Source organism: Pipra filicauda, unplaced genomic scaffold, assembly GCF_003945595.2.
Source record: "Pipra filicauda isolate LSUMZ 115617 unplaced genomic scaffold, ASM394559v2 scaffold5_size6683894_pilon, whole genome shotgun sequence".
Classification (NCBI taxonomy): Eukaryota; Metazoa; Chordata; class Aves; order Passeriformes; family Pipridae; genus Pipra; species Pipra filicauda.
Genome location: NW_024104754.1, coordinates 2,882,867 through 2,910,730, shown reverse-complemented (window position 1 = coordinate 2,910,730; position 27,864 = coordinate 2,882,867). Strand labels below are relative to the sequence as shown.

At 40.2% G+C, this 27,864-nt stretch overlaps 1 protein-coding gene across 1 annotated transcript; it reads left to right on the top strand.

Moving 5' to 3' along the window:
- The first annotated feature begins 32 nt into the window (after positions 1-32).
- Positions 33-22,720, top strand: CIR1 (corepressor interacting with RBPJ, CIR1). Its single transcript, XM_027733518.2, has 10 exons — positions 33-206; positions 871-965; positions 1,478-1,551; positions 2,492-2,505; positions 2,600-2,655; positions 3,017-3,065; positions 3,273-3,390; positions 17,885-17,991; positions 19,430-19,515; positions 21,138-22,720. The coding sequence occupies exons 1-10, from the start codon at positions 135-137 to the stop codon at positions 21,856-21,858; spliced, it is 1,392 nt and encodes a 463-aa protein (XP_027589319.1). The 5' UTR covers positions 33-134; the 3' UTR covers positions 21,859-22,720.
- The last annotated feature ends 5,144 nt before the right edge of the window (positions 22,721-27,864 follow it).

The following is a 27,864-nucleotide window of genomic DNA, read 5'->3' as shown; positions in this document are numbered from 1 at the left end:
CCCGCGGAAGACCCGCCCGCCGACCCGGAAGGCCCGGCCGAGGCGGCCCCGGAGCATTCCAAGCCCTGTCCGTGCTCCCCTCCCTGTGTCCGTGAGGGAGCTGGTGGCTCCCTCGCTCCCTGCCCGCCGCCGCCATGGGGAAGTCGTTCGCCAACTTCATGTGCAAGAAGGATTTTCACCCCGCCTCCAAGTCCAACATCAAAAAGGTGAGGAGGGGGTGACGGGCTCCCGGCACCGCAGCGGCACGAGCGAGGCTCGTCGGCGTCCTGGGATGGGACCGGGGCTGGGGCAAAGAGAAAGGAGGGAGCAGGGAAAATAGGAAATACTTGAAACTTCGAGTTTTCGTGTCCACAAGTGTGTAGGACTGTCGCGTTTTCCTGGCTCCAGCTTTTCAACACCTGATCCTCAGGATAAATAGGCACCGTACACCGTACAGAAAACCACCTGTCACGATTGTGCCCGTGTTTCGTCCGTATTTCACACCTAACCAACAGGTCTCTCCTCTCCAGAACTGTGTCCTGGACTTTCGAGAGAACCTGGGGTTTGGAGTCTGGGGGACTTCGGCGAGGGAGTGACACTCCAGGGGAAACAGTGACATGCTCAGGGTGTTTTCTGAGCTGACTTTTCTCTTTGAGTTACCAAATTTTCTCCTGTCTTTTCAGTTTGTAAACGTTGTTGGGAGTTGCAGTTTCTCAAAATTACTGCTTGTGGGGAGTTGCAATACTGGATTAAAATAATGTATTTTATGTGATTAGAATGGTAGTCTTCTCTTGTTAAGTATAGATTACGCCAGTTGAGTTTTTATACATTAATGTATTTTTCGATAGTTTTTGTATTTGTTTAAAATGGAAACCTAATTGTTTTAATTAGGTATGGATGGCGGAACAGAAGATATCATATGATAAGAAGAAACAAGAAGAATTAATGCAACAGTATTTGAAAGAACAGGAATCCTATGATAATAGGTGAGAACTGGCATAAGATCACAGACTTCTTCCTGCTGTTTCTTGTTTTCATGGTAGTGAAGGCCATTTTACTGTGAGCAATTTGAACTCCTGTTGACAGTAGTAGGAGGAGAGGATAGTGACTTATAAAGCAGAGGTCACAGGAACTTCTTTAAAGTGGCCTGCATTTGTCTTCTAATTAGTTGCAAAATATGTTGCACAGAACAGCAGAAAACCTTGTATAGTTATACATTTATATCACATAGAAATCTGTGTTCTTAATTCTGTGGACACAGGGTTATGTTTCAGTTGTGATTGAAATGTATGATTTTTGGTACACTATGGAGCATGCAAAAAGATTGACTGGTCTCTCAGGTCTGGTCTCTTGATACTCAGCTTTTGTTACTTACATTAAGAAATGAAAAAATGCCAGTTACAACAATTTCATACTGCATGTTTCTTTTTGTTTTAGTAAATGATATGGGTGTGACTGTTTTGTGTGTAACACCTCAGGCTCTGCCCTTTTTATTTAGGTTGCTTATGGGTGATGAGCGTGTGAAGAATGGTCTTAATTTCATGTATGAAGCCCCACCTGGAGCAAAGAAAGGTACTGTGGTTTCCTGATTCTGAGCAGACAGTACTGCGAAACTAAAAACCTTCTGAAGAAATAAGCACAATGGTTTTTATTTTAAAATAACATGTTCATGGTGAGGTAATGCTAGGAGGTATTATTATTTTAGTTCTTCCTGTGGGAATATGTGGACATATATGTAGTATGTAATAATTTTGATCTCACACTTCTTTAATTTCTTTCAAAGAGAATGGTTGAGGTTTTTTTAAGCAGTGGTTCAGTGTGAAGGGGAAAAACAGATAAAATATCCTTCCAGGAAAAAGCATAAATTCTGTCCTTGACCAAGGGTGTTTCTTTAGCCAATTATAAAGCTATAAAGATGGGGAGGACTAGGCCTTACCAAGGCAATGACTTGGACAACACAAAACTGTATTTTGGCCTACTCTGCTTTGTAGAAATAGCAGGTTGCTTTTGTTTAAAAGTTGTGCCCATAATTCAGTTTGTTACTTGTCAAACTTAGGAAATAGCGGCGCAAAAATTTAATTTGCAGAAGTTATATAAGTAATAAATACTGAGATTCTCTAGTCAAAAGGGCTGCCTGACCTGTCTCTGGGGGATCTGACCATGCCTGTGTAGTACTGTCATAAACAGAAGTTGCTAAGTACCTGCTAAACTTTTAAAAAATATTTTAAGTATTGTTACTACTCTTGGAAAAATATATTTAAAATTTTTTACTTGTATGACAAATCAGTATAATTTTAGAAGATGATTCTGGGTTTAGAGGATTTATAATTGTATACTAGAGACTGATTATTTTAAGTGCACTCTATTTAAATAAAGCTGCTTTCTGAGTATTTGCACTATTGATAAGTATAAACCATAAAATGTTTTGTCTTCAGCTTAGACACCACCTGTATTTTACATACATAATTAACATATCATTTCTTTTCTTTGCATGATTTCTGAAAATTCAAAGAGGAAACAAAAGAGGTATGTCATTAAATCATTTCTTTAAGTTTTCTTCCCACTTACTTAAAACATATTCTAAAAAAAAATTAAACTTACCATGTTTTCTGTTTTATAGCAAGAAGGAGAAACTGAATACAAATTCGAATGGCAAAAAGTTGCCCCTCGAGAAAAGTAAGATTTCTGGATTTTATCTGAATAAGTTTTTTTTTCTTCTTACTTACCTTTTATATCCTTTTCCTCTTTTTCTTTTTTTTTTCTCTATTTTGTTTTTGAACAGGTCACTTGTGTGATCTTTTCATGTCCTGACGTTTAATTAGTAAAACCTGCAAACCTGGAACTATTTCCTTGCTCAGCTTTGGGTTTTTTTTGACTTTTACATCCGTATTTGAAAATACATTAAAAACAATATTTACAAGAATTATATCTCTGAAATGGACATAAACTTAACAACAAAAATTAGTTTTGTGTATGTTTTTTTTTTTTTAAATAACAGTGAATTGAGTATTTGTTTTCTTTTGTGTTTGTGTAACAGATATGCTAAGGATGATATGAATATCAGAGATCAGCCATTTGGTATCCAGGCAAGTTACATAAATTTCACTCTGTGGATGTCTTGAGTATGTTTCAAATGTTATGTAACTGCAGAACATTCACATGGACTCTCTTAATTTTGTCGTCTGTTTCTCAGTGAGTTTAAAAGCTTCTCTTATGCCTAATAATGCAGATATTTCTGTAAATTTTAGGTTGTATTTTTAGCTAAATTGTGTCAACTGTTTTTTTCCCTTTAGGTGCGGAATGTGAGGTGTATCAAGTGCCACAAGTGGGGTCATATAAACACTGATCGAGAATGTCCCTTATTTGGCCTTTCTGGAATTAATGCGAGTTCAGTCTCCAGTGATGGTTCAGGTAGGCAGTGAATGTCTTTTAAATGTGCTGCTTAGACACTTGGGGGGAACTCATCACGTTTAATTTTAGGAGGTATAATTTTATATTTCAAAGAGTTGATGAAATGGGGAAAACAGTTAATTCCGAATGTAGGATCCACAATTTTGAGTTAATTATTTCAAATTGCAGGGACCTAATTTTTAGATTAATAACACATTTAAAAAGACTCCATAATGACTGTTGCTTTGATCCTGTCCGTGGCAAAAATTGAGAAGCTGCAATGAGACTTTTTATATCAGAATGGCAAAATTTTTGTCACCAAAAAAAATGAATGGATTGTCAGACTGTCTCAGTTCAAATTCAAGCAAACTGCATGAAAAAGCTGGAATATATCACTATATCTTTATTAATCACTTGGTAAAAGGAGAGGTTTATGGGATTTTTTTATGTAGTTGTGCTTCTGTAAGTGGATTTCCAAACACCTGGTTTCCTTTCAGCTGGCTTCTTGTTGCTTCTTGAACTACAATTTTTTTCTTCTATTAGTTTTCCTGTTACTTGAAGTCACACATCATTTAGTGTTAGATTAGGTCTAAAGAAGTGGATATGAGCATTCAAATTGAGGTTTGTTTTTTTTTGCCTACAGTACTTCGTTTTCTGTGAGTTGACCCAATTCTTAAAATTGTGGCACGTTAAAGAAACATTAGGTAGCATGGGAGAGTCTTTAGCATTGCTGTACTGTTGCTTTAAAGCCATGTGTTGTATCTTGAATTTTGCAGGGATACCATTACAGTGGCACACTTGATAGCATCAGGTTTTCTTCTATCTTTGTTGAGGTTATAACAATTTTATGTAGTATTTAGGCTACAAACAATCTTGGTTTTCAGAATTAGGTCACTTAGATATATAGTTTCTTTGAGATGGAGCCTGGAAGACTTGAGTTAAAGGAAATGGTGTTTCTTACTCTTCTTTTAGGCATTGTCTGGTGATTATGCCATCACATTACTCATCCTGTAGTTGACTTGCTCAGCCTTTCTATTCAATAGGTTATAATATTAAATCATTTTCTTGCCTTAGAAAAAATTGTGCTTAGAGCATTGTAGCTCTTGCATGTCAGATATCCTTCTGTGCTACAGAACTCACTCCCACCCCCCCCAGTTCAAATGACGTGTAAATTTTAGGAGTGTTTGGTTGAAAAAGCAGAAGGTATTTGTACACGCTTGCACAAACCTGAATGTGGACTCCTTATTATTCAGCACAGTGTAATACAGACACATTGCAGTGCCAGTAGAAGAAGAACTGCTTCTTTCAAACCTTATGAGCTAACTATGTAGGTGTAGGCAACGTTTGACTGCTGTGGGTGTTTCCCGGTTGGAAAGATGTCCTCCAGATTGCTTTTTAAACTGTCTTTCTAAGCCTGAAGAGAGGATTTTGCATGTATGATGAATTTTGCATGAAGGAAAGTGATGTAAAACTACTTAGATGTTCTCACACTGCACCACTGCCCTCTCATTTTCAACTCTGGAACTTAGAAGGTGGTGTGCTATGCTGATTGTAGGCTGAGGAAGGATTTCAGGGAATAGGGGTGGGCGACAGATCAGGATTTGTATATATAATTTGTGAGACACTGTTCTTGGGTTTGAATAGTCAGCTGTAATGATACTGCTACTTTCTCTTTCTTTCAGGGAGACTATGTAAAAACTCTGTAGGTAAAGTTCAAAACAATTTAAAATTGATTTAATAGCAAATACAAGGCTTTGAAAAGGTGGTAATATTAATTACATCATCAGAGGAAAGGTTTTCTGCTTTTTGTAACCTCAGTAATACAATCCTTTCATCAACTTCTAAAACTTCATCTGATTTAATAGCAAGTTAAGTTACACTCCTTTGACTTCTGGAAATTCTATGTGTGTGAATGAAGCACTACAGTTACATGAGAACATTAGTTCTTGAATTCACTGCTTTTTTTAAGACTCATAATTCATCCATGTGGCATGTTAAAGCTTATGTCACACATTTAAAAACAAAAAAGTGGGATTTTTAATCTAAAGCCTGACACCATCCCATGTGTTGGCTGGGATGGGAGTAAGTAATTGTCTTTGCATTGCTGAGTATTCTCCTTGGTTGTTACAGTGCTGCAGATCTGCAGTGAGCTCTGCTGCATCTATTTCCACCTCCAAGAACCTTCATCTGTTCCTCTATGCAAACACATCTCCTCAAGCTCTGCTTCTTCCTGCTTCTCTTTATCAATCATTGCATGCACTGCTAAGCTGCTTCTTTGTCTCTAGACTAAATTACTGATTATTTTTTATTATTTTATACTACTGCAAAAATGTCTTTTGCCTGTTCCTTAGACTGACTGGAACTCTAGAAAATAGTACTTTGTAAAGGACAGAGACTTTTTATGAAATCATCCTTTTATGGAACCTGTGTTCTGTGTTTTGTGAACTGCTGATGAGGTTTAAAAAACTCCTTGCACTTGAAGCAAGTTGAATTGCATGTGAATTGCTTCCCACTGGCACCTCCCTCCATGTGTCACAAGTGTGTCTCCTCATACTTAGAAAACTGGTAAAAAGCATGTCAACAGTTTTTCATTTATTGTGATTGTCAGCACCAGAAAAAAAAAAAAGTACAAAACTACTTGGCTTCTAAGGTCAGATAAAGTTAGTACAATTTTCCTGAAGCTGTCTGTTGGTTTCTAAAATGTAGAGGAAAACACATGCCTCTAAACAGAGCAATGAATAGGGATTTCAAGGATAGCAAGTGGTTCTTGCAGTTTAAAGCAGATATGTGTATTAAACTTATTTGACTGGGCTTTTTAATAGCTAAATGTGTAAGAATACATTTGCAATGAGCTCTCAAAGAGTTGAAAAATGTTGTGCTAAATTATTAGAGCACTTTCAAAAGTCAGGAAGTATTTCTATATTTAGGAGGTAACTGGAAGCTTGTTTCTAGCTTGTTTTTCAGGAAATTGAAATATAAATATTGTCTCATGAATGAAAGGGTACAGCTGAGAAATACAGATATAATGAGGAATAAAAGTGAAACCAGAATAAAATTTCAGTACCGTAGTCAATATATAAGGATTCCAATTAGTTTGTGAAATTAATTGTATTAGAAGAACCAAATTTACATTATAAATCACTGAAACTTTGTTTTTTAAGAGAAAATCTTTGAAATTTTTTATAAAGTCAGTGGATAAAGCTCTATTGCTCTAAAGTTATTTACTTGGCAGCACTTCATTGCTTCTGATTTATGCTCTTTTCATCCTAATAGAAGTTGTTCTTGCATCCTTTTCATGCAAATTGAACAGAATAATTTTTTTAGGCAGTGCGTGGTAGTTACACTACCTAAATTTAGGTTAGAATTCTTCAAACTTCAAAAATACTCTCCCTTGTTAGAGCACACCATGCATCAGCACAGTGTTGGAAGACTCTGGTCTGTGTACAACAAAGCATCCTGGCTGGTAACGAATCTCTAAGCAATCAGTGCTTGGGAAGACTTGGTCTCATGGTGCTGGATCCTGATATTCTAAGGACATCACTAATTTCTGCAGAAATAGGTTTTAAGAAATGGTCTGGCTTCCCTGTCAGAGACTTCTATCAGACCTTGATACAAGTTCAGCTTGTGTTTTGTTCTAATTTTTTCCTGCTTCAGAAGAGCAAAACAAAATGTCTTATTTGGACTTGGATTATTTTTTCGGCGTCAGAGTTTGTTTGAGTACAAATAAATGAAACTCCTATGTCTGATGTAGTTGCTTTATCTATAGTTCTTCTTCTCTTTCCCTTTAAGGAAATTGATTGACTAGATAGATTTTTATTTTTTTCCCACACCATAACCAATATAGGCTTTTTCTTTCCCATAAATTCTGTAAGCTGTGATTCATTTCAGCAGAAGGATAGTTTTCTTTGAATCTTGTGAGAAGACTACGTTGTAATCTTCCTCTTGGCACATAAAACTGATTGGCAATTGCTGTTTTGGATTCAGTGTTGAATATCTCATGTGCAAAGACCGGTCACAGACTTCAGTTTCCTCTGGTGGAACTGCTGCAGGGCAAAGCATCTCTGTGGCACAGAACTGTATATTGCTGTCTTTCAAGATCTGACATACATTGCAGTGCTCCAGCAAACAAAAATAATTACAATCGGTGCCTTAACTTAAGCATGGTGGCTTGGTTATTTTGCTTCTGGGACCATTTTACTAATCTAGTAGTAATTCATACAAAAAAAATAATAATCTTACCATTAAAAAAAGCACCTATTGAATAATATCTCACCAGTGACTAGAGATTATTTTTGCAATAAGGCAATTTCAGTGGATGTGGTTATCATGGGATAATCACACCCCTGGGGTACAGCCTTGTCTGTAATCTCCCAGGAGTGTAATTATTTCATGATAACTGCACCCCCCGGTGTTGCATTATTTCCATTATGAAATTCTTCATTTTAGATATAAAGTAACTTACTTTGATCACTGGAAACTGCAAAGTAGTGTTAGGATGTTCCAGCTGTGAGGCTTACAGAGACCAACTTAGAAGATTTACTTCTCCTTTACAAAGCTAAATTAGGCAATCAAAATGCTTTTTTGGGCTAAACTGATTTACAGGGTGTTTTACTGATAAAATCCTAACTTTCAAAGTTCAGACAAGATGAAAATATCCATTGTGCTTCTGACTTTATATGCCACTGTGTATATATGCACGTATGCAATATGTAATACAAACCAGCAAAAAACCCCAGATCACTAGCATCTCAAAGCTTGCCTGTTTGTACAATCCATTTTTATCGTTAACCAGCAGCATCTGTTGTTTTTGTGGTTTTCAGTGCTTTTTTTGTGAATTCTGAAAAGCCTTTGACTTGATTAGAACAGAGGTTATTACGTGTTCTGTGCAAAATGTTTTGAAGTAATACTATTATTTTACTTCAAAATTTCCTTCAACTTTCTTGGTCAGGTAAAGTTAGGACAAACTGAATACCTTTTTTTTTTCCCCTCTTCTTGCCTGCAAGCAATGTCTTGTTCAATGATGGTTTAGGCAGGTGTGTGGGGGGTGGGATTACTAAAAAGCTATGAGAGCTTGAATGCTTATAACTCTTCTTATATAATAAATATTTTTTAGAACAAAGAACCCACTATGACTCTTATACTTTCTTATGAAGTAGGAAGTAAGGCTGGTGTCTCAAATGGGGAAATTGTCCTAGTTAGGACAACTGAGACCAGTTCATCAGGGTATGGGTGTAACCCAAAACTGTGTATTCTATAGCCTTCCATGCCATTTCCCAGAAACTGTTATCAATGAACCATTTACACCCTCTGCCCATAGAGCCTGACTCCTCAGGCTATAAACTAGGTGTTAAGAGGCCTGTGAGATAGGAGGATGCTCCTGTCCTCACACCCTTTGTGGAACTCCCCGCCCTGAGGGAAGTGCTGAGCATTCCTGCCTGAACTGCAGGATATATAATCTTGGAGTCTTGGAACATTTTGAACCACTCTGTGGGATCCAGAGAAGGACTGCGGCTCATCGCTCTCAAACAGACTTGGATCACCACCCTATACTGGACTCCAATCACCACTTTTGACTAGACTGCAACAGCTCTCCCACCAGCAGGTTCTTCCCCTCTCCCTTTACTTTGGACTCAAGCGGGGCCCAAGGAACACCACGTTGTTCATGCCCCAGGGTACTGGGTTATACATTTGGGTTTTGTGGGTTAAGACCAATTGTTTGTTTGTATGATTGTACTTACTGTATTATTTTAGTAAATTGTTATTCTGACTTATAATCTCTCCTTTGAGTTGAGTTCATTTCCCCTGCTGGTTAACTCTTAAACCAGCACAGAAATAATTGTATGAATAGCATAGTTAAAAGTGGGATGGTAACATTAAAAACTGTTCTTGTGCTCTTGGCCTATGAAAGCTGAGCCTGGTGAGTGCTGGGCATCCTTCTCTGCTATGGACTGCTTTGAATGTCTTAGAGCTGACTAGAATGGTTTAGAGCTCACATGTGATCCGTGCAGTGGAATTACTGAGAAGAAAGTACTGTAAAGTGCTTAGCACTTTGTGGAAAATTCAGGCACACAATGGTAAAACTGTAGTGGAGCAACATGTATGTGTATCTAGTGTCTTATGGTCTACCAGGATAAAGAAACTGCAGGTATATCTATGCAGGTGCCCCCTTCCAAAGACCCATTAGCAGCTCCTACAGTTTGTGTTCTCTCTTTTCATCACCTGAGTACCCCTAAACTAATAGTGGTTGTGGTTTCCATCCATCTATCACTTAGTGTGTTCAGCTAATCTTTAGCTTTTGGGTAAGATACCTTTCCTTAGTGACGATTTAGATTATCAGTCACACGGAGACAGCAAAAAAGGAAATCTAGGTCTATGTTACATTATGTCTACATCTCACTGCAGTTTTCTGGTGACAAACATGGTTTTTGTTTCCCAACAGATAAAGGTCTGCACTGTATTGAGAATGCAGGAATTTATTTAAATGTTCTCTTGAATCTATAATAACAAACCAAAGCTATTTGAATATGTTAACAGTGAATATTTGTATAAATGGTCATCTGTAGAAACATACAGTGTGTGAAACCTTCCTTCACGATCTGCAGCTGAGACCTTTGATTGTTAACAGTAGGAACCTTAACTAAATCTTCACATAGTTTAAGAACTGTCACATTTTAGAATAATCCTCCATTTATGCTTCAGAAGCCTCAGTATTTGGTGTGAATGCATAAAATACAGATTTCTATTAGAAGTCTTGTGCTTAGCATTTAAGCAATAAATATGGATTCCTATAGCAGTTTGATAATGTTAAATGGTTTTTACTATTCCAAAAAAGTAAAAAGGAAACTCAAGTTTCTCTGAAATACTATATGACAAAAGCATGGCAAATTACGCTGAAATTCTGTACTAAAGTGTTAAATACAGTTAAACTGCAGGCCCTCTGAAGAAGAGTTAATTAAAAGTTAGAGGTTTTAGTCATTGATTTCAGTCAATGCCCACTGCAGCAGTTGCTTTGAAGTGTAATAATGGTCTAAATGCAGTCATCTCTGAAATAGATAGAAAAATTATCAGTAAAAGATGATCAATTCTGAAGTAGTGGAGGCAGCATAAATTTACTCTGTGTCATGATCACATAGTTTTGATAATAGTTCTTTATCCTTTATATAAAATAAGTGTCTACTCTTATCTCTATCACAACCACAATAAAAGTTCACAGACTATGCAGCGTGATTAAGCTCATTCTGTAATTTTTTTTCATTTTTTGTTCAATTTCCTTTTAAGCCATATAAAAATTACCATATGAAACTCTGTGCACAGAACAAAAAAGTGTATGGATGCATTGACAAAACTGTCTATGCTAATTTTAAAGTTAGTTTTTCTTCTAAAGCAAAACCTGAAAAGCATTGTGTGATATGTTATGTCTTTGCTACCACCCAGAGAGGCAGCATTCTCAATTCAGTGTATTCATCCTTCATATGGTTATGTGCTAGACTAAAACCCACCAGCAGAATGGTTTTCTAAAACCTAGTTAATGTGAAAGAGGTGTTTGTGAACTCCCTGCGTATTTTTTTATTTACTTTTCACAGCAAAGCATGGCTTTAGAATCACTGTTATGTATAAAATAAAATTTCAGTTTGGAAGAGTTATGGCCTCATGTGGTCCAAGCTACATATTAAAAAAGATGAAGACAACATGCTTTAGGCCTACTTTGTTAACAAAAAATATGTAGTAATAAAGGGGAAGCCTTGAGAGTATTTTGTCCGTGATTCATAAATTAACTTTTAAACATGGTCCTGTGGAGTATACCAAGTGTGATGTATCCTGGCTAATTGACAGCAGGTACACAAGTGTGCTTGGTTTACATTTATGTTCATGTAAATTGTCTCTCTATTACCAAGTCAGGAGAAATCTGATGGTGTGATGATGGTGATAATTTTAGATTAAAATGATCACATCTGTAAGCTAAAGGATGTCCCATGCCAGAACACATTCTCAGGAAGGGGAAGCTCTAGAGAAGCCCTATTCTAAATATTCTGTTTTGATGATACACAAAATGAGCATTAGTTAAAATAAAAGTAAGTCATCATCATCGCCATCATGGCTGGGCTTCACTAACGAAGATTTGGGAAGGGCTCTACCCACGTTTGTTGCAAGCGCGTTGGTGGCTAAAAAGGCCAATATGAGACAGGTACGTCCGGTTGCAAAAGGCACAGCAGAAAGACTCCTTAGATGGTATATTCTGCAAGGCATGATTCTTTCTGCGTTGTCTTTTCTCCTCAAGGGTGATCCTGCGTGCTTTCTCAAAGGCATCAGCAGCGTTATAGATGGTGTGTCTCCAGGTCTCCCAATTGGAGGCCAGAGTAGACCAGTCATGGTGGTCAATATGGCCAAGGCTGAGATGTTGTTTCAGGGAGTCCTTGTATCTCCTCTTCGGGGCTCCTCTCTTGCAGCAGCAAGTTCACCATAGAGCAGGATCTCAGGGAGGCGGTGGTCCTTCATCCTGGAGATGTGTCCTGCCCATCGCAGCTGTGTTCTCAGCAACATGGCCTCAATACTTGTGACTGCTGCTTGTTCTAGAACAGACATTATGTTAGTCACATAATAAAAGTAAGTAGTTGTAATTAAAAAGACACCATGAAGAATCTACTACCTTTTCCAGTAATCTTTGCATAGAGCTTTCTATTTAATTTCATGACAATACATAGAATGGCCTGGGTTGGAAAGGATTTTAAACGTCATATAGTCCCATAGCTGCAGCTACTGTGTAAGTACAACTTACTGTAATTTCCCCTTCCACGGGTGGGAATAATGGTTACAATATTACTGTTTTCCTTATATATTCCACAATAAAAATCCATTTAAAACTTAGTTGATTGCAAAGAATAATTCAGTTTGCTCATCTGCACTGGTGACAGTAGTGGAAGTTTTTATCAATAAATTGGGCAAATACTGTCAATACTATGCATCATGAGTAGATGGAAGTAAAACTTCTATTTTTGGTGATACTGGCAATCATACCATTATGGTCTGTCCTTACTACCATGGAAAGTGTAGCAGAAAAAGTGGTATTTAATCACAGTTGTTATGAAAAGACATTTTAGCATACTGTTTCCTCATATTGGATAATTTGAAAAATGTGCTTTACACACTCTAAGGGAGGCCTGCTGGATAGTGTGTTAGAGCTGGCATTGCTCTCCTAAGGACAGGCCTGTGCCTGTGCCTCTTAGAGGAGACTTCTGGCAACAACATGGTGTTACATACACTCTGCATTTGTAGCTTCAAGGGAAGTACAGACAGAATAGAAAACTAATCACAGCTATAGGTTTCTCTTGCTTCTGGGACAGGAGGGAGGTAGTAATGCAGGGTGGGAGTGCTTGCTGTAAGGTAGGCTCTTAAGTAATTGAAATCCTGAATTCTATTCCCCTCCTGGTTGCTTAGTAGAAGCAGAACTGATTCTGTTAAATTGATCTCAGTTGTGTGATGAGAAATTGGAGTGATCTTCGTTCTAAAAACAGGCAAATTTACAGTATGCTATAGAAATTCTAATACAATAGCCTTCTGCAATCCACTGTAATTGATGCTCATATAGGCCTGAGAAAAAAAATTATTTACATCTCTTCTGTTTATTTAATTATACAAGTATTATAAGGTTGCACCAACAGCTGTCGAACTAAGGTTGCACTTGGGTTGTACTTTGTGAAGACTCAAGTCCTTCTTTTCACACTTCAGTGAATGGTTTGATTTTTCTAGATTTTGTGCCCCAGCTCTTTGAGTCAACTAAGCTATCTGAATTTTACCCTTAAATAGTATCTTAAGCAGAAGATAACAGAGAGAATTAATGCAGCAAGAACTTCTGTGGGAAGTAAGAAGCAAGAAGAAACTCTAACCTATTTGCTTGGCAACACTGTTTCTTGAGAATTATAATAGCAATGAAAAAATATTTTAAAAATCCTTTGGTAGGTCTTCAACTATGGAGCCTTTTTTGTGCAAGCTCTTAATATAATTTTAAGTACCTGTAACTGTACAAAATGTAACAAGTTGTCATTTGTCCTAAGGCTTAAAAATAAATATCATATTCACAAGCAGTTAATTACACTATATGGCAAAAAGCTTTTCCAAGACCATGCATTTTTTTAAGCAGATAAATGTATTAGTTTTAACCAAGTGTTATCTGGAAAAGTTTTAAAGATTTTTTTTTCTCTTTTTTTTCCTATCAAAATGCAAATTTCAGAAAATAAGCTTGACAGTCATGTTCAAAAATAGCAAGGTACTGTATTTGACTTGTTTCAGAAAGAATAAGAAACAGATTGTAACTTTGAACTTATTTTTAGTTTGCTGATGAAAGAATGCTGAGAGACTAGTTGTCAGAAGTTGTAGCAATCAGCTATTTTTACAGGGTTCCTATATCTAAGGTTCTGCCAGCTCATGGCACAGTATCATCTCTAGATGATTTCACCTGCATGAGATCACTAAGGTAGCTTCTTCACAGGTTGTCTCAAGCCCATAAGGAATGCGTATATGAGGCCATTGGTGGCGTAGGAGCAATTCTTTGCAAGTTGATGGGTGCTGTTCAAGAATAAGTAGCTATCATCATAGCCAAAGATTTTACCCAACTGAGAGCCTCTCAGCTCAGTTTTACTGTCTGTTTTACAGCTGATGACTTAATTGTTACATAGGGCTATCAGATACTCCTAGTACGGTTTTGTCTGACAATCTTGAAGGGTGATGACGTAAATGTAGTCATAAGCCAGAGACAGGCTGAAAAGATTTACCTCTTTGGGTTACCAGGCAAGCCAGGTTTCCTCACACTGGGCACAGTCACATCTCCAACAAGCAGGAATCAATTCACACCAAACAAAGGAAGAGGTCCTCTGCCAGCCAGTATACTGGTGGCTTTGAGGTTTAGACTTTAACTGCTTAATAGGGAAGGCAAGGACACTTCTGAGGTTTTCAAACCTTTGTTAAGTGAGGTTCAGTGTTTTGGAGTTCTTTTACAGTTTTTATCTGTCTTGTTAGCCAGGGGAAATCCCCTATTTAATTTTATAGTGTAGAAATGGGAATGTGATTGTTTGCTCACAGATATAGGCATCTACACCTTTTAAGACTCTGTGAACAAGCATCCCAAAAAGAAGTATGTTACAAGGCTCAAGGCTGGCACATAAAATAGTTCTGCCCAGGAATCCTGGGAGACCTCAATCTGTCAAAGATTTCAAAGAAAATCAGGTCTGCTTATCAACATCATTAAAATATAAATCAAAAGTGATCCGTTGAGGTATGGATGGGAAAAGAAAGTCACCAAGCATTAGGTTCCTTTGATTCCATGCAAAGGAATTTAATTATGAGAATAAACATGTTCTTCATTCTCATGTTGCAGAAAGTAGATAGTAATAGAAGTTTGCTATTAAACTGTGCAGCCATTGTCAAATATAATGTCTTAATTGAACTTCTCAGCCTGGACTTGTAACCAGGTAGAAAACAGTCTCTTTAGACTTCCCAGATCAGAGATTGTTTTCTCTCTAGTGTCCCTACAGCTGTCTTGCTGTCATTGGGCAGCAGCACTTCTGAGAAGCTCAGCAGCATTAGCTGTTAAAAAAAAAGTGTGAGCAAGTTCACCTCTGTCATCCTCTCAAAAATGTTAATGTTTTTAAAACTGCAAATATGCCATGGTGCAAGAGGTGTCCTCCATAATCAACGTTGTAGACAGCTGCCTGTGTCATGCCTGGCTGGAGTCTGCACACAGAAGGGTTGTGAAATAGGACTGTATTTTGACTCTGCTTCCACTTATGGGGTTGGTTTATTTTCTGAATTTCATTTCCTAGTGTTTTCTAAAACCTTTAGTTACAGTAGAAATAATGTACTTAGGAAAGTTTAATGGAGATTCTTGCGTCTTCTCACAAGCTAGGCTGAACCTAAGTTACTGTTGCCCTCACAACTGTGAGGGAGACCAAAACAGGAATAATTTATTTCATAAACCACTTCAGTTCGAGTTTCTGTAGGTGCATTGCATGTAGCTTGTATACATCCACAAAACAGGAATAATGGCAGTTTGGCAACTGTCCTTGTCATGGTAATACTGCGTTGCAACTAAAATATTGTAGGTGGAGCTATGAGTGTCTCTTTGACATCATTAATATACAAGGAAACAGAAGTCAAATAAATTTATTTTTATCCTGGCTTACTTTCCTTCTAAGCTTACCTGTGTTTTTGGTTTTTAAACCTAGTGCTGGTTTCACCTCTAAAGAGTACATGGAAGCTAACTCCAAAGTATGTTGGATCCCAGCTTGGGCAGCCACTCTGGCAGGTCTCTTGTTCACTTCTATGGATCCGTGTGCTACAGCACAACTGACATCCACTGGGCACAAATGCACAGAAATCAATAGTGTTGGGCATTCATTATAAACTTTTTGTGTAAAAGAGGAAGTTATTTTGCTTACCTCTTTCCAGTGTTATGCACAAAGAATGCTAGAAAGGTTTTTGTCTAGAAACTAATTTTGGAATGTGATTTTGAAGGCTGATATGCCTTCAGGCCTCTCTGGTCTCAATTCTGTCCATAATCCTTGTATGGAAACACAAGGTTAGGGCTTCTGTCTTAGTTCTTTTGCAAACCTCTATAAATTTGGACAAGGTGTATTTCTCTATTTATCTAATCACAGTAATAAGAATAATTAAGTATCAGAAACACATCAAAATGTGTAAAATGCTGAGACACTGAAGGGGAATACCTAAGGAGTTAGTTAAGTTACTTCATTAGGCAGTGGCTCTTACTGACTTTGAATAATAGGGGTATTCCAGCCTTCAGCTGTTAAAGTGTCTCTTTGGTATGGTGAAATCTTCTTTCATGACTTTATGCTTTGTCTCCATTTGGCTTCCTCATAAAAGGTATTTGACTGAAGTCTATGGCTGGTTTATGTGAACTTTTCAAATCAAGGCATCTTCTGGTACCAAAATCTGTGTTTAGGTGTCTGTCTAATATTGGTTTCTGTTCCAGCCAGAGTAGATTTGGGCAAGCGGAGCAAGGTTTTAAATTTGAAATACACGAAGATGTAGACACTGGAGCCAATATACATTAATTAATTGTCAGTTTACAATTACACTGTAACCAGTAAAAAGAAAAAGCACTTTTGGTAAAGTATATGGGGGAATGGGGAATAACCCCTTACTTATAAAAATGTAAACTCAAGGAAAGACTAAAGGTACCTCATTAAAAAATTCTTTTGCCTGACAAAATAAAGAACTTGTGCAAAAAAAAAGTAATGCAAGGGCTCCTTAAACCATTTTCAAAGTTTTGTTTTCTTCCTTCCTGCTTTACTTGTAGGCCTGCTCGTTTCTGCAAGGTGATGTATTATATGGGAAAACTAAGAGGTTGACATTTTTTGAGAAAGTGCTGTATTACTTTCCCTATATATTCCATAGTGAAAATCTCCCTTTACTCTCCATACTTGTCTGTGTTAAAAATCTAAGAGTTTTGTCAATCTCCACAACTAAAAAACTCTTAAAACCACAAAACAGGATCAGTATGTTTCATAAGACTAGTTAATCTTATAATTTACAATATTTTACTGCAGTGATAGTAATCATGTGCTCCATGCTCTCTTATACATTCCTTCTAATATAGATTTATGTTACACAGGAGTGCTGGTTCATTGACAGTCAGGTTAGCAAGGAACTGGGAAGGAAATTTACTGAAAGTGACCCAACAAGAGGGAATGTTTAGGGTGAAGAAAAAGTACCTTATCAGACAAGTACATGAAGTTTTGGTGATCATGGGGATTCAATTAAAGCATTAAGAGTGAGTTACATGGTTTATAAATTATGCAGTCAAGTCTGAATGATACATAATATATCCTGTATTGTACTAGTTGTTAGATGTTTGCAAAGAAAGCAAGCATGTGCTTAATCCCAAACACCTACTCCAATGGAATATATAGCATAGTTTTTAAGCTAATAAAAACAGAACTCTCTGAGGAGGTAACAGTCTAGAGACTCAGCATATTTGGCAGTCCCTAGAATAAGTAAGGACATAGATTTTTTTTTTTTCATGTATTTATATTCCAGAAGTATACTATGTATCTGATGTTACTTCTTACATTGAAGTTCAAATATTTGTGTCATTATGAAAAATGTGTTACTAGTGACATATTAGAAGTGCATTTTCCCATTGTTTTAAGGGAAAGGAGGCAGCTAAAAGTCTTACTTAATGCGCTCTATTTAGGTTTCCTGGGCTTTTTTACTATAATAAAAATATATTACTAGACTTACCTAAATATATTGTTTTCAACATGACAAAGTTACATAAGAGAATTCCCTTGTACTTAAAGAAAAATGCAATTATTTTCCATTCTGAATCTTCAGACTGCTGTTTTAGAAAATCATATCTGATTATTTGCTCAGCAGAAGATTATTGACTTGATTCAGCTGTGATTTTACTTAACAAAGCTTCAACTGAATTCCTACTGTGGAGTCCAAAAAAGGTAGAGAGATATAAATGATACATTCAAACTGTGATTTTTGTGAACAGGGCCATCAATGCACCCCTCGGAGCTAATAGCGGAGATGAGAAACAGTGGGTTTGCACTGAAACAAAATGTACTGGGGAGAAACTTGACCGCAAATGATCCATCACAGGTAATACCTTTTTACCAGTAAGCTGAAAATGTCTATAAATCTAAATGTGATTGCTTGTGAATTGTTACTTAACGTTTTCAAATATGCATATCCATAGTAAAGCTGAATAGCTATACCAGTAGAAAAATGTCCATAAACTTACAGTTTTCCAGCTTTGTTTCTGTCAGAACGGTGAATCATAAATTACTTCTTTTAAAAGCACATATAATAAATTAAATCCCTGCTGTGGGTGAATAGAAATTGAATTTTTCTTGAAGGTGTGGTTAGGGGTTTTGCTGCATCCTTCTGATGCAGTGCTAGCTTTTGGATGAAGTTTGAGGCCATATGCACAAATAATTACTGCCAGGAATGCTATATCTGAAGGAGTTTTTTTTTTTACTTGATTCGCTATTGTTTCAGTTATTATTTCTGGGAGTGAAAATGTTCAATTACCTTTACTTAGTCTGCACAAAGTGTATTTCTAATTGAGGTGATTTAACAAAAATGTAAAGTGAAAAATTAATATACACTCCTTGAAATAACCTTTGTTCATATGGCAGGATAGTCAGACCACTAGTAAAGAGGGGATGACTACAAGCTGGTATTGAGCTCTTCATTAAATCAGCAATTCATTGTGTCTCCTACCTTTGCCTTTAAAAAAGCTACGTAGCCCAAAAATGTAGCATATGGGCACTGTTAAGTGAATCATGGTGATACCAGTATGTTTGCTTTATGCTAGGTGTGCAGGGGTTTCTTCGGAAAAGGTTTTTAATCTTCATTTCCTCTTTTCCCTTCTGAATGTGACTAAAATTAAAACCATCACTCTGAAGAACTGTAGTGTACCAGATGCACATAATTTGAGGAATTCAGGGTCTTCAAAGTAGTTACGCTTTGCTGATTGCGCTACTGTATGTAGATTATATGATTACAGTATTTTGCATTGCTAGAACACTTTATGAACATTTAAAGACTAATAACACAACAGTGAAGTAGATGTGTTAATACCCATTTTCCTAATGACTAAACCGAGACAGAAAAGTAATTTGCTTAAATTACTCTGAGTTCGAGCAGGACTAGCATCTTGCCTATTCATCCAAGCATGATAACAACGGAGTGACTTATCCTGGGGAACCGTGGGCTCCAAAATTGGCTCATTTTTATTAACTGTTTTAGAAATGTTTCTTTCCCTAGCAGGGCTTTTTTCATATGTTACTAATAACTCTTGTTGTGTAACCCCCACATTATAACACCTACTCAGCTTTGAGACAGAATGTCAGGGTTTTTCACTCTGTAGTGGGTATGCTGCTCTTTGAAAAGAGTCTCAAGCTGACTTAGTAATAAAGTGTATTTGTGTCTGTGCAAAAATAAGGTACATAGAGGCATCACTTTTAAAACAGAAATCGGAATGAAGATATTATTTTTATATATAATAACTTAATGTCTTATTGCATTCTTCTAGGAGTTTGTTGCAAGTGAAGGAGATGATGATCCAGAAGTTGAATTTTTAAAATCACTGTCAACCAAACAAAAACAGAAACTTTTAAGGTAGGTGTGGTACCTAGTGGAGAAGTTCTGTATCGCCTGTAGTTGTGACTCCATGATTGGCACTGTAGCTCTTTGGTGCCATTCAGCACTATCAGTTCCAAAAAAATTAGCTTGGTTTAACATACACTTGGCCACAAATAGCATTATGCAGCATGATTTTTTTTTTCATCTGTTTGTTTTATTTTGATGTCTTTGTACTGGAACTCATTTCCAATTTAACTGATACACTGAAATAATAATTGGCTCATTGAAGATGCTGTCAGTTGCTATTTTAAAATATTATTCTGCACTCCATTGTTTACAGTGTCTTCTTCTGTGATTAAAAATTCTGTGTTCTTTTTTAATGGTTTACAATTTGACAAAGTTTATCTTCTGCCATGTGGTTGAACTGAATGTGACCTTGCACCTCAGGGCCAAGGTTGGCCCAGCTCCACCCTGTGCTCGGGTCAGGGTTTGCAGCTCTCTGCCCCCTGAGGGTCTGAGTTAATGAGGTTTCCATGCTTTGCTTTTATCCAACAGATTTTGTGTGTCACATGACTTGCGTTTTTCTTTTCTCTGTTAATTTGCAATGTTATCTTGAAATAACCTGAAAATTATTCAAATCAGAATTACCTACTACTGCATACAGGCATACAGTTAAAATGGTCTTTTAAGGTTAAAAGATGTCATATATACAAGGAGTGGGAGGAGTGGAGGAAGGTGAATGGCTAAGGTACATAAATAAGTAGGTACATATGGTATTCACATATGTAATAAATACTTCTTTGAAAATAGTTGGCATATTTTATGTTCCTTTTAAATAAGGAATGTGTACGTAGTTTGAGTCATTTAAAATGGTATTTTGTTTGAACTTCTGCTGGCCCAACACGTTGAAATTTTTATAATCCTTTATATTTTGAAAGTTGAAGTTTAGTAAATATGTGGCTCCTTTAGATTTTACTAGTCTGAAGGGATTTTTTTTAATACACTGAAAGCAGTTTCACTATTCAGTCACTGGTTTTTTTTAGAATAAACACAAAAAACAAAATAAAAACTATGTGAAAATAGTAAAATAGCAGTGAATGCATGTGCACGATGGATTGTATTTACATGTAGAAAATGTAAACTTCTAGTTGTGGCAGAAGAGATAACTGAAAATATCTGTATTATTTTCCTGGAGAACTCAGAGATATAGGCTTTGGAGTCTCAGTTTTCATTATTAATTGAAACTGAATACTAATTGCATTTTTTCATTTTCAAAATCTCTTTTTAAAATGCACAAACAAAAGCAGCAATGATTTTCTAAAGTTTTCAGAGCAGCCAGACGGGGAAAAAAAAAAAGACTACTGAATGTGTTTATTCATAGTTACAAGGCCAAAATTGACATTAAAATTAAAGAATTAAAGAATCATATTACTCTTGTTTCAAGGGAGCAGCTGTGGATTACTTACTATGGGTAATGTCAGAGTGGAGGTTTTAAAATAATACTTCGCTAAAAGAGGAAAGGAATTCAACATATTTATATGGAAAAGAGTGCATTTGGGTTGGTCATCAGAAGTGGTGAATTTTAAAAGAAAACAGCTTTGTAATTTAGGATATCTTAACACATTGATTGTGCTACTCTTTTATTTTGAAAATAAAAGGAAGTTGGATCGTCTAGAGAAGAAAAAGAAAAAGAAAGACAGAAAGAAGAAAAAGCAAAAGAAAAAAAGCAAAAGTAAACACAAGAAACATAAGACGAGATCATCTTCCTCATCCTCCAGTGAGACTTCAGTAAGCAGCAGTGATAGCGAGACTGACAGCAGAGATAAAGCAGCACAAAAGAAGACAGATTCTAAGAAAAGAAAAAAAGACAAGTTTTCAGAGGCTAGCAGCAGCAGTGATTCAGAAGGAAAGGCAAAGATGAGGAAGGAAAAACTTTATGAAGATCTCTCCAGTAGTCACGGTAACAAGGACAAAGATAGGGAGAAGTACAGGCTTTTAAAGCAAGATAGTTCTGCAGAGAACAACAAATGGAACTCCTGTGAGGAGGAAAGAAAGTCCAAAAGCAGATACCATAGCACCAACACGAGAGAGAGTGAAAGAAAGGAGAGGGACAGTAGAAACCAAAGCATGAATGAGGGGAGCAGGAGAAGCCCTTGCACAAGTCATAGCAGTTCCAGGCAAAGGCACATAAGAAGTCCAAGTCAAAGCCCTGGTGAAGAGCGGCACCGGAGAAATGAAACCAGAAGCCCCAGCACAGATGTACACAGAGAGAAGAAAAAATGTAGAGAAGGCTATGGGGACAAGTGCAGTAAAGTGGAACACAGAGAAAGGAGCAGACGCAGTAGAAGCAGAAGCAGAGAGAGGAAAAAAAATAGATAGTATAGAAGACAGGTGCAAACAAGAATGTCTCTGGGTTTTGATGAATACCTTTAACAAGGGCTCAATTACGTACTGCTTTTCATTTTCCAACCTCTGTAACTAGCATTTCCTACATAAAGCCAACACCATCAATTCTATCATGTTGGAATATTTGTAAATTAGGTATAAATGTTATGGTATTTTTCTTACTATCTAAATATACTTATTGGCAAATACACCTTCTATACATGCAGTAATTCATAGACCTGATTTTAGGGTTTTAAAATATTTCAAAGCAGTATGTGATACTCTTGGATTGTCAATGGTGATTTCTGTTTAGACACAACTGTGAGGGGAAGCAGAGAGTAAATCAGGAGGAGCCCTGAGATATGCTAACTGCTAATAAACGTTTGAGATAGTTCTGGATAAAATCACTGCTTCAGATATCAAAGCATTGTCTTGTAGAGGGTTTTGTTTTTTTCATACTGAAGCATTTTTCCTAAAGTTCCCTGTAAGAGATCAATTTCATGAGTTAGAACAACAGAGCAGAGAGACATAGTTCACATAAGTGTGTAGCCAACATTTTTTGGCCTCCCGCAGTGTACAGCTTGGTCAGGGCTATCTAAACATCTTGAACCCCTGTTGGTATGTGTCAGTACAATGTCAAGTTTTTGTTCAATAATCTCTCAAGACATGAAAAGAATATTTACTGCCTCAACTGTTTCAGGTATTTTCTTGTTTGTGGTAGAAAGTTAATGTAAATAGTCATCCTTTTGTTTTCATGAAACAAACTTCCTGTGTTTTTAATGATTGTCATTTTCTGCATACACTGCTATGAAGATGAACTTCCATAATAAAATACCTTATTCTTTAAAACCATTAATAATTGCCTTCTTCTCCAGAGTTCTGAAATCAGTACAAATGCACAAGGCAACACTTCACAGGGTTTTTATTGCAAAGGAAAGGTTTCTCTGCCCTTTTAGGATGGCAGATGGAAGTACGTTCATTAGTGGACATGTGAAAAGGAGTCACTGTGCTCAGTATTCCAGCAACTTTCTTATCCTCCTCACTCACAGGACAAATGGGACTATCTTTTATTACCAGGCCACTTCTACTTCTTAAAATGGTCACTCAGAAGATTTTCAGCATCGCACAGAGTATAATAATACATGGTGAAAGTGACCTGGCTTATCGTCTAAGTGCATGTGAAGAGTTTGAAAGGGTGAACCATTAAAGGATGTCACCTTTTCAGTGTGTTGCATTAGGTTGCTCCAGGCGTTCTTGCTGAAGTAGCTGGGAGTTAAAGAGCATGCACAGCAGTGGTGACTCCCCTGCAATAGAGTCACCCCCCCCCCATATCGATGCGTGTGTCGAAGCTCTGATGTAGAAAGGACAGGAGGAGACTGCCAAAATGCCTGTTTTGGCAATCTAAACAAAACCTCTTGCAAAGGATTTATTATCCTTCTTTGTAAGAGAGGATGGAGTTATGTGACAGAGGAAAAGGCATACTCTGGTAGAACATTTCCGTTTTTAAGTGCAGCACGAAAGATAGGAAGAATAACCAGTAAGTACTGGAAGTGCCTCTGCTCCAAAGAACTGTCTTTTGCTTTGGGCGCTCTCTCGTTCTTTTGTGTTTGGCACGGGAATCTGCCAACCACAATGCAACTGACTCCCACCTGAAGAACGATGGACCGCTCGATATCCACAGCATTAGGCTTTTTTGTGGGCTCTGCATTCCTCTCCAGGTAGTTAAACTGTGTACTACGTGCATCCTGCCTTTTCGCATGGGAAAAGACTGGCAGAAGAATCATGACATTTTGGATGTAGCAAAGACTACGAGTGGAAGAGTTTTGAAACAAACCAGTGAGTCTACCGGGGGAAGGTTGGTGCGGCTGTAGAGGAAGGGGATCACTGCTCTCGGTACCTTCCCTAGGCCGGTTTGTGTCCCCTCACCGCTACGGGAGCGACCCTCAGCGCCCCCGGCTGCGGGACGGACAGGCCGCCTTCGCCACGCTGGGGCCTGGCAGGGGTGCAGCGGGCAGCGCCGGTGGGTTAGAAGGGGCAGGGTCGGGGCTCTGTTTGGCCGCTGTGCCCGGGCGGGCCCGACGGCTCCGCCCGCGGAGCGGGGCGGCTGCGCGCGCCCGGCCCCGCCCGGCCCAGAGTAAAGCGGGACACGCCGGCCCGGGCCGAGCGCGGGCGTTCGGCAGAGCCGGCGGGGCCCGGCAGGAGGTGCTGTCGGTTCGCGGATGGCGGTAAGAACAGCTCTAGCTAGAGTTATTTATTTATTTATCTTCGTACAAGCCGCGGAATAGGGTTAACCCTGTGCGGGGCTGGGCGGCGGGGGCCGCGGCGCCGTGCGGCGGCTCCCACAGCCTGGCGGGGAGCGCAGCGGCCGGGACTGGCCGGCGCCGGAGCGCGGGCCGCCGGCTCCCCTGGGGCGGGCGGGAGGGCGGCTCTGCCGGGCCGCTCCTGCTGCGCGGCCCGGCGGGCTCGGGCTGGGGCTGGGACGGGACCGGCACGGCTCCCGCCCCCGCCAAGCCCGGCGGGCGGCTCTCGGGGCGGGCAGGGCCGGCGGGGAGCCTCGGGAGAAGGGATCCCGGCCCGCGCTCCGGCTCTGCCGCCCCGCCGGACCCATGGCTTGGAAGTAACGCCGTGCAGTAAATTATTCCCGCTCCGAAAGTAAATAATCGGGTGACTCCCAGATCGGGCTCCTGCTCGGATCGGTACAATAAATATCCCTGAAGGAAGCTCTCTATTTATGTTGTCATTGATTAATTCTCGCTACCTCATTTGATTTCGATTTAGAGCGATTTGATTCTAATTTAATTAGCATGTAATTTGGATGTACATAATTACTGTAATTATGACATTCAGGTAAGGCAGCTTTAGGCTGAAAGGCAATTTCAAATTTCCTAGCAGCCTACTTTGTGCCGGGGAGCGGACAGGGGCCCCGCGCCCTGCCAGCCAGGTACCAATTAGCACATCTCGGGAGCAGCGCTGCCGCGCGTTTGTGCAACAACAGCGGCGCCGAGGCGGCAGCGGCGGCGGAACCGGGCCCGGGGCCCCACGGCGGGAGCCCGCCGGGAGCCGCGCCCGGCCGCAGGTGCGGGGCCGTCCCGCGGGGCCGCGCGGGGGGCGGTGACGGCCCGGGGGAGCGGCGGGGCCGCGCCGGCCGCCCTGCGGTGGGTGCGCGCGTGGCCGCGGCGGGCCCGTCCCGCCCCGCCGGCTCCCGGAGAAGTTCGCGCCCGCCCGCGGCGCCTGCCCGGCCAGCCGCGGCCCCCGCCCGCCCCGGCCCCCCCGCACTCCCGCCGCCGGCTCCTCGGCGCGGCCCGGCCCGCGCAGCGCCGCCACCCCCGCGGCCGCCCCGGCCGCGCCCCCGGCCCGCCGCCCGCCGCGGCAGCGCCTGTAGGTGGCGCCCGGCAGCCGCCGAGCGGCCCCGGCCGGGCAGCGCCGGGCGCGTCCCGGTGTGCGGGCTCCGGATTGTGCCTCCTGGTCTGCTTTTTAGTGTGTGGAGGATGTTATTCCTTGAGGAAATTTGTAGCTAAATTATTCTCACTTAAAATAAACACTTAGCGCACCAATTACCCAAAGGGGCGGGCTGTCTGTTAGCTTCCCTTCATCTGCATTTTGGAAGGGTGGGAGAGGATCCTGGCGAACAGATAATGGCTGCAAGTAAATTACAGCTCCCGCAGATAAAGTTTCCATTTGAATTGAAAGACGCAATTAAGAAGCTGTCCAGGCACGGGATCGGGTGTTTATATATTATCGCATTAGAACAAAAACATTAATGTTACCTTTAAAGTGTAAAACGAGCCGTTGGGGCTGTAACTCGCCGCGGGGGGCAAGGGACTCGCTTCCTGCGAACGGGGGACCTGGCGATCGAATGACATTTACTAGATAATTTTTCCTGGCATTTTACCTTCTCTCGGCGGTGGTGGTTGCTGTCGCTGGCCCGTTGTTGGCCGTGTTTTAACGGGCTCGCGGAGCAGGGGTGAAGGTGCTGTCCACGAGGTATGGGAATGGACAGCATTCCCTCCTGAAGCGGGATGTAAATGGGAGGTAGGCACAGCTCACGGGCGAGCGGGGCCAAGGCGGCGGGGAGCCCGGCTTCCCCTGTGCCCCCTTCCCGCTGGAGCCCGAGAGGACATCCCTCCCGTTCCCGGTGCTCTCCCGCTCTCGGGTTAGCGTCCTCTCACTAAAGAGGTGTTGCTGAACTACGGGTTCAAAGACTGAAATCAGATTTATTTTTCGGTTCTCACACCGTTTGTTCTTCAGGGTTTTTTGTGTAGAAGTTCCCCAGACCATATAATTATCGCCAACACTTAAGAAAGAATGGTGTCATTTATTTTTAAAAAGGTGACATGCTTTCTATTTTCCTGGGTAAACGAACCGGTTCTGCGGCCCAGAGCTTCTCCCTTCCTCGTTTCTGGGGAGTCTGTAAGTGATGGACGTTTTCTGACCCGAAGGGGCAAAGGCAATGCAAAGAGGTCCTTGATCACTGAGCTGAGAATTGTAACCCCGGCCTGGCAGAAACTGGACCTGGATGGTGTCCTTTGATGTGTTTTATTATAAATCGAAAACAAAGCTTACTTCTGCCCAACACCCCGCGCGGGTGCATTCCTGCGCAGCCCCCGGGCCGCCCGGCAGGGAGGAGAGCCGGGTCCCGCCGCCCGGCCCGCTCTGTGTGTTACCGCCGCCCGAGCGCGTCCCCCGCGCCCACTCCCCTCCCCTGCCCGCCGGGAAACCTGCCCCCCCGGGCCGGGAGGAGAGGCACCTTGCCGGGATGCTTTTGGCCGGGAAGATTCCGGAGCGGCTCTCGGGGAAGGTGCGGTCGGCAGCGGGGATGCGAGGTGCCTCTCCCGGGTGGCTCCCTTCCCTCGGCCCGCGGAACGGACCGCCGGGCTCCCGCCGCCGCCCTGGGGCACAGGCGGTGTCGGCGCTGCCCGGCCGCTTTTGTGCAACAGTGGCGCGGAGGAGGTGGGACGCGGTTATTAGTATTCACGGCAGATGTATTTTCTTTAACGCAACGTCTTTATTCCAGTTGGTGGCCGACAGCAGAATCCGTTTCCCGATGTTATTTGCATTCCCTGTTTTATGGAGGATTAAAATATTTGTATTCATCCAATCTGTACTGGGTAGAGTAAATTAACTTTTTTCCCTCCCCCCTCCTCTTTTTTTTTTTTTAATAACACAATTATCTCATTTAACAATTTGCCTTTAAAAAAAAATACTGTGACTGTTAGGTTGGTGGTCAGGAGACAAAGGGAGGGAAAATAATTTTCATTTCAATAATTGCCTTCTGGTCAATTTAACTGTGCCTTATTTTGAAAGAGCCTGTCTAAATGAGATTCCTGTCCCAAATGTGTTCCCAGGCCTTAGCCCAGCCTTTAATTATTCCTGAGTTTTTTTTCTTCAGAATAAGACGCTGCACTGAGTAATCACAAAGAAGTCAGAGAGCATCCTTGAACCTTTTCAATAGCAGAGCCACTGATATTCAAATAACATGCAAGGACCATTTGACTGCATGGGGACATAAGCATTTCCAATTCACTATTTGCATAGATCAACTGTCTTTGAAAAGGAAAGGAGCAGTTGTCTTCCATAACATTAAAAAGCCTAGTTATCAAATCAAGTGCTTAGTTTGGGGCTTTTAAAACGTTTACATTTTATCTTAGGTTGCCCTTTACCGTTTGACATGCAAATTTGGTGCAGTTAATTTGGACAATTAAAAGGATCTTCAAGGGAGCTTTGTCACCGAGAATATTCGGAGTTTTCCCCGTGGACCAGCTGAGATAAAGTTGGCCAGAACAAATGATGTCTAGGAGATTAATTAGATATTTGATAAGACATGAATCCCTAATAAGGGAATACAAGGCACAGGGGGCTGCTGTGTGCTCTAAGTCAAAATTAATAACATTTAACAAGATTTTCATTTAGGCATGAAATGTCTTTTCCGGAGTATTGACTCTAGCGATTTATTCCCCCGAGATCACCTCCCAGCCTAGGCAGCCTTGTGGCGCTAAAGGT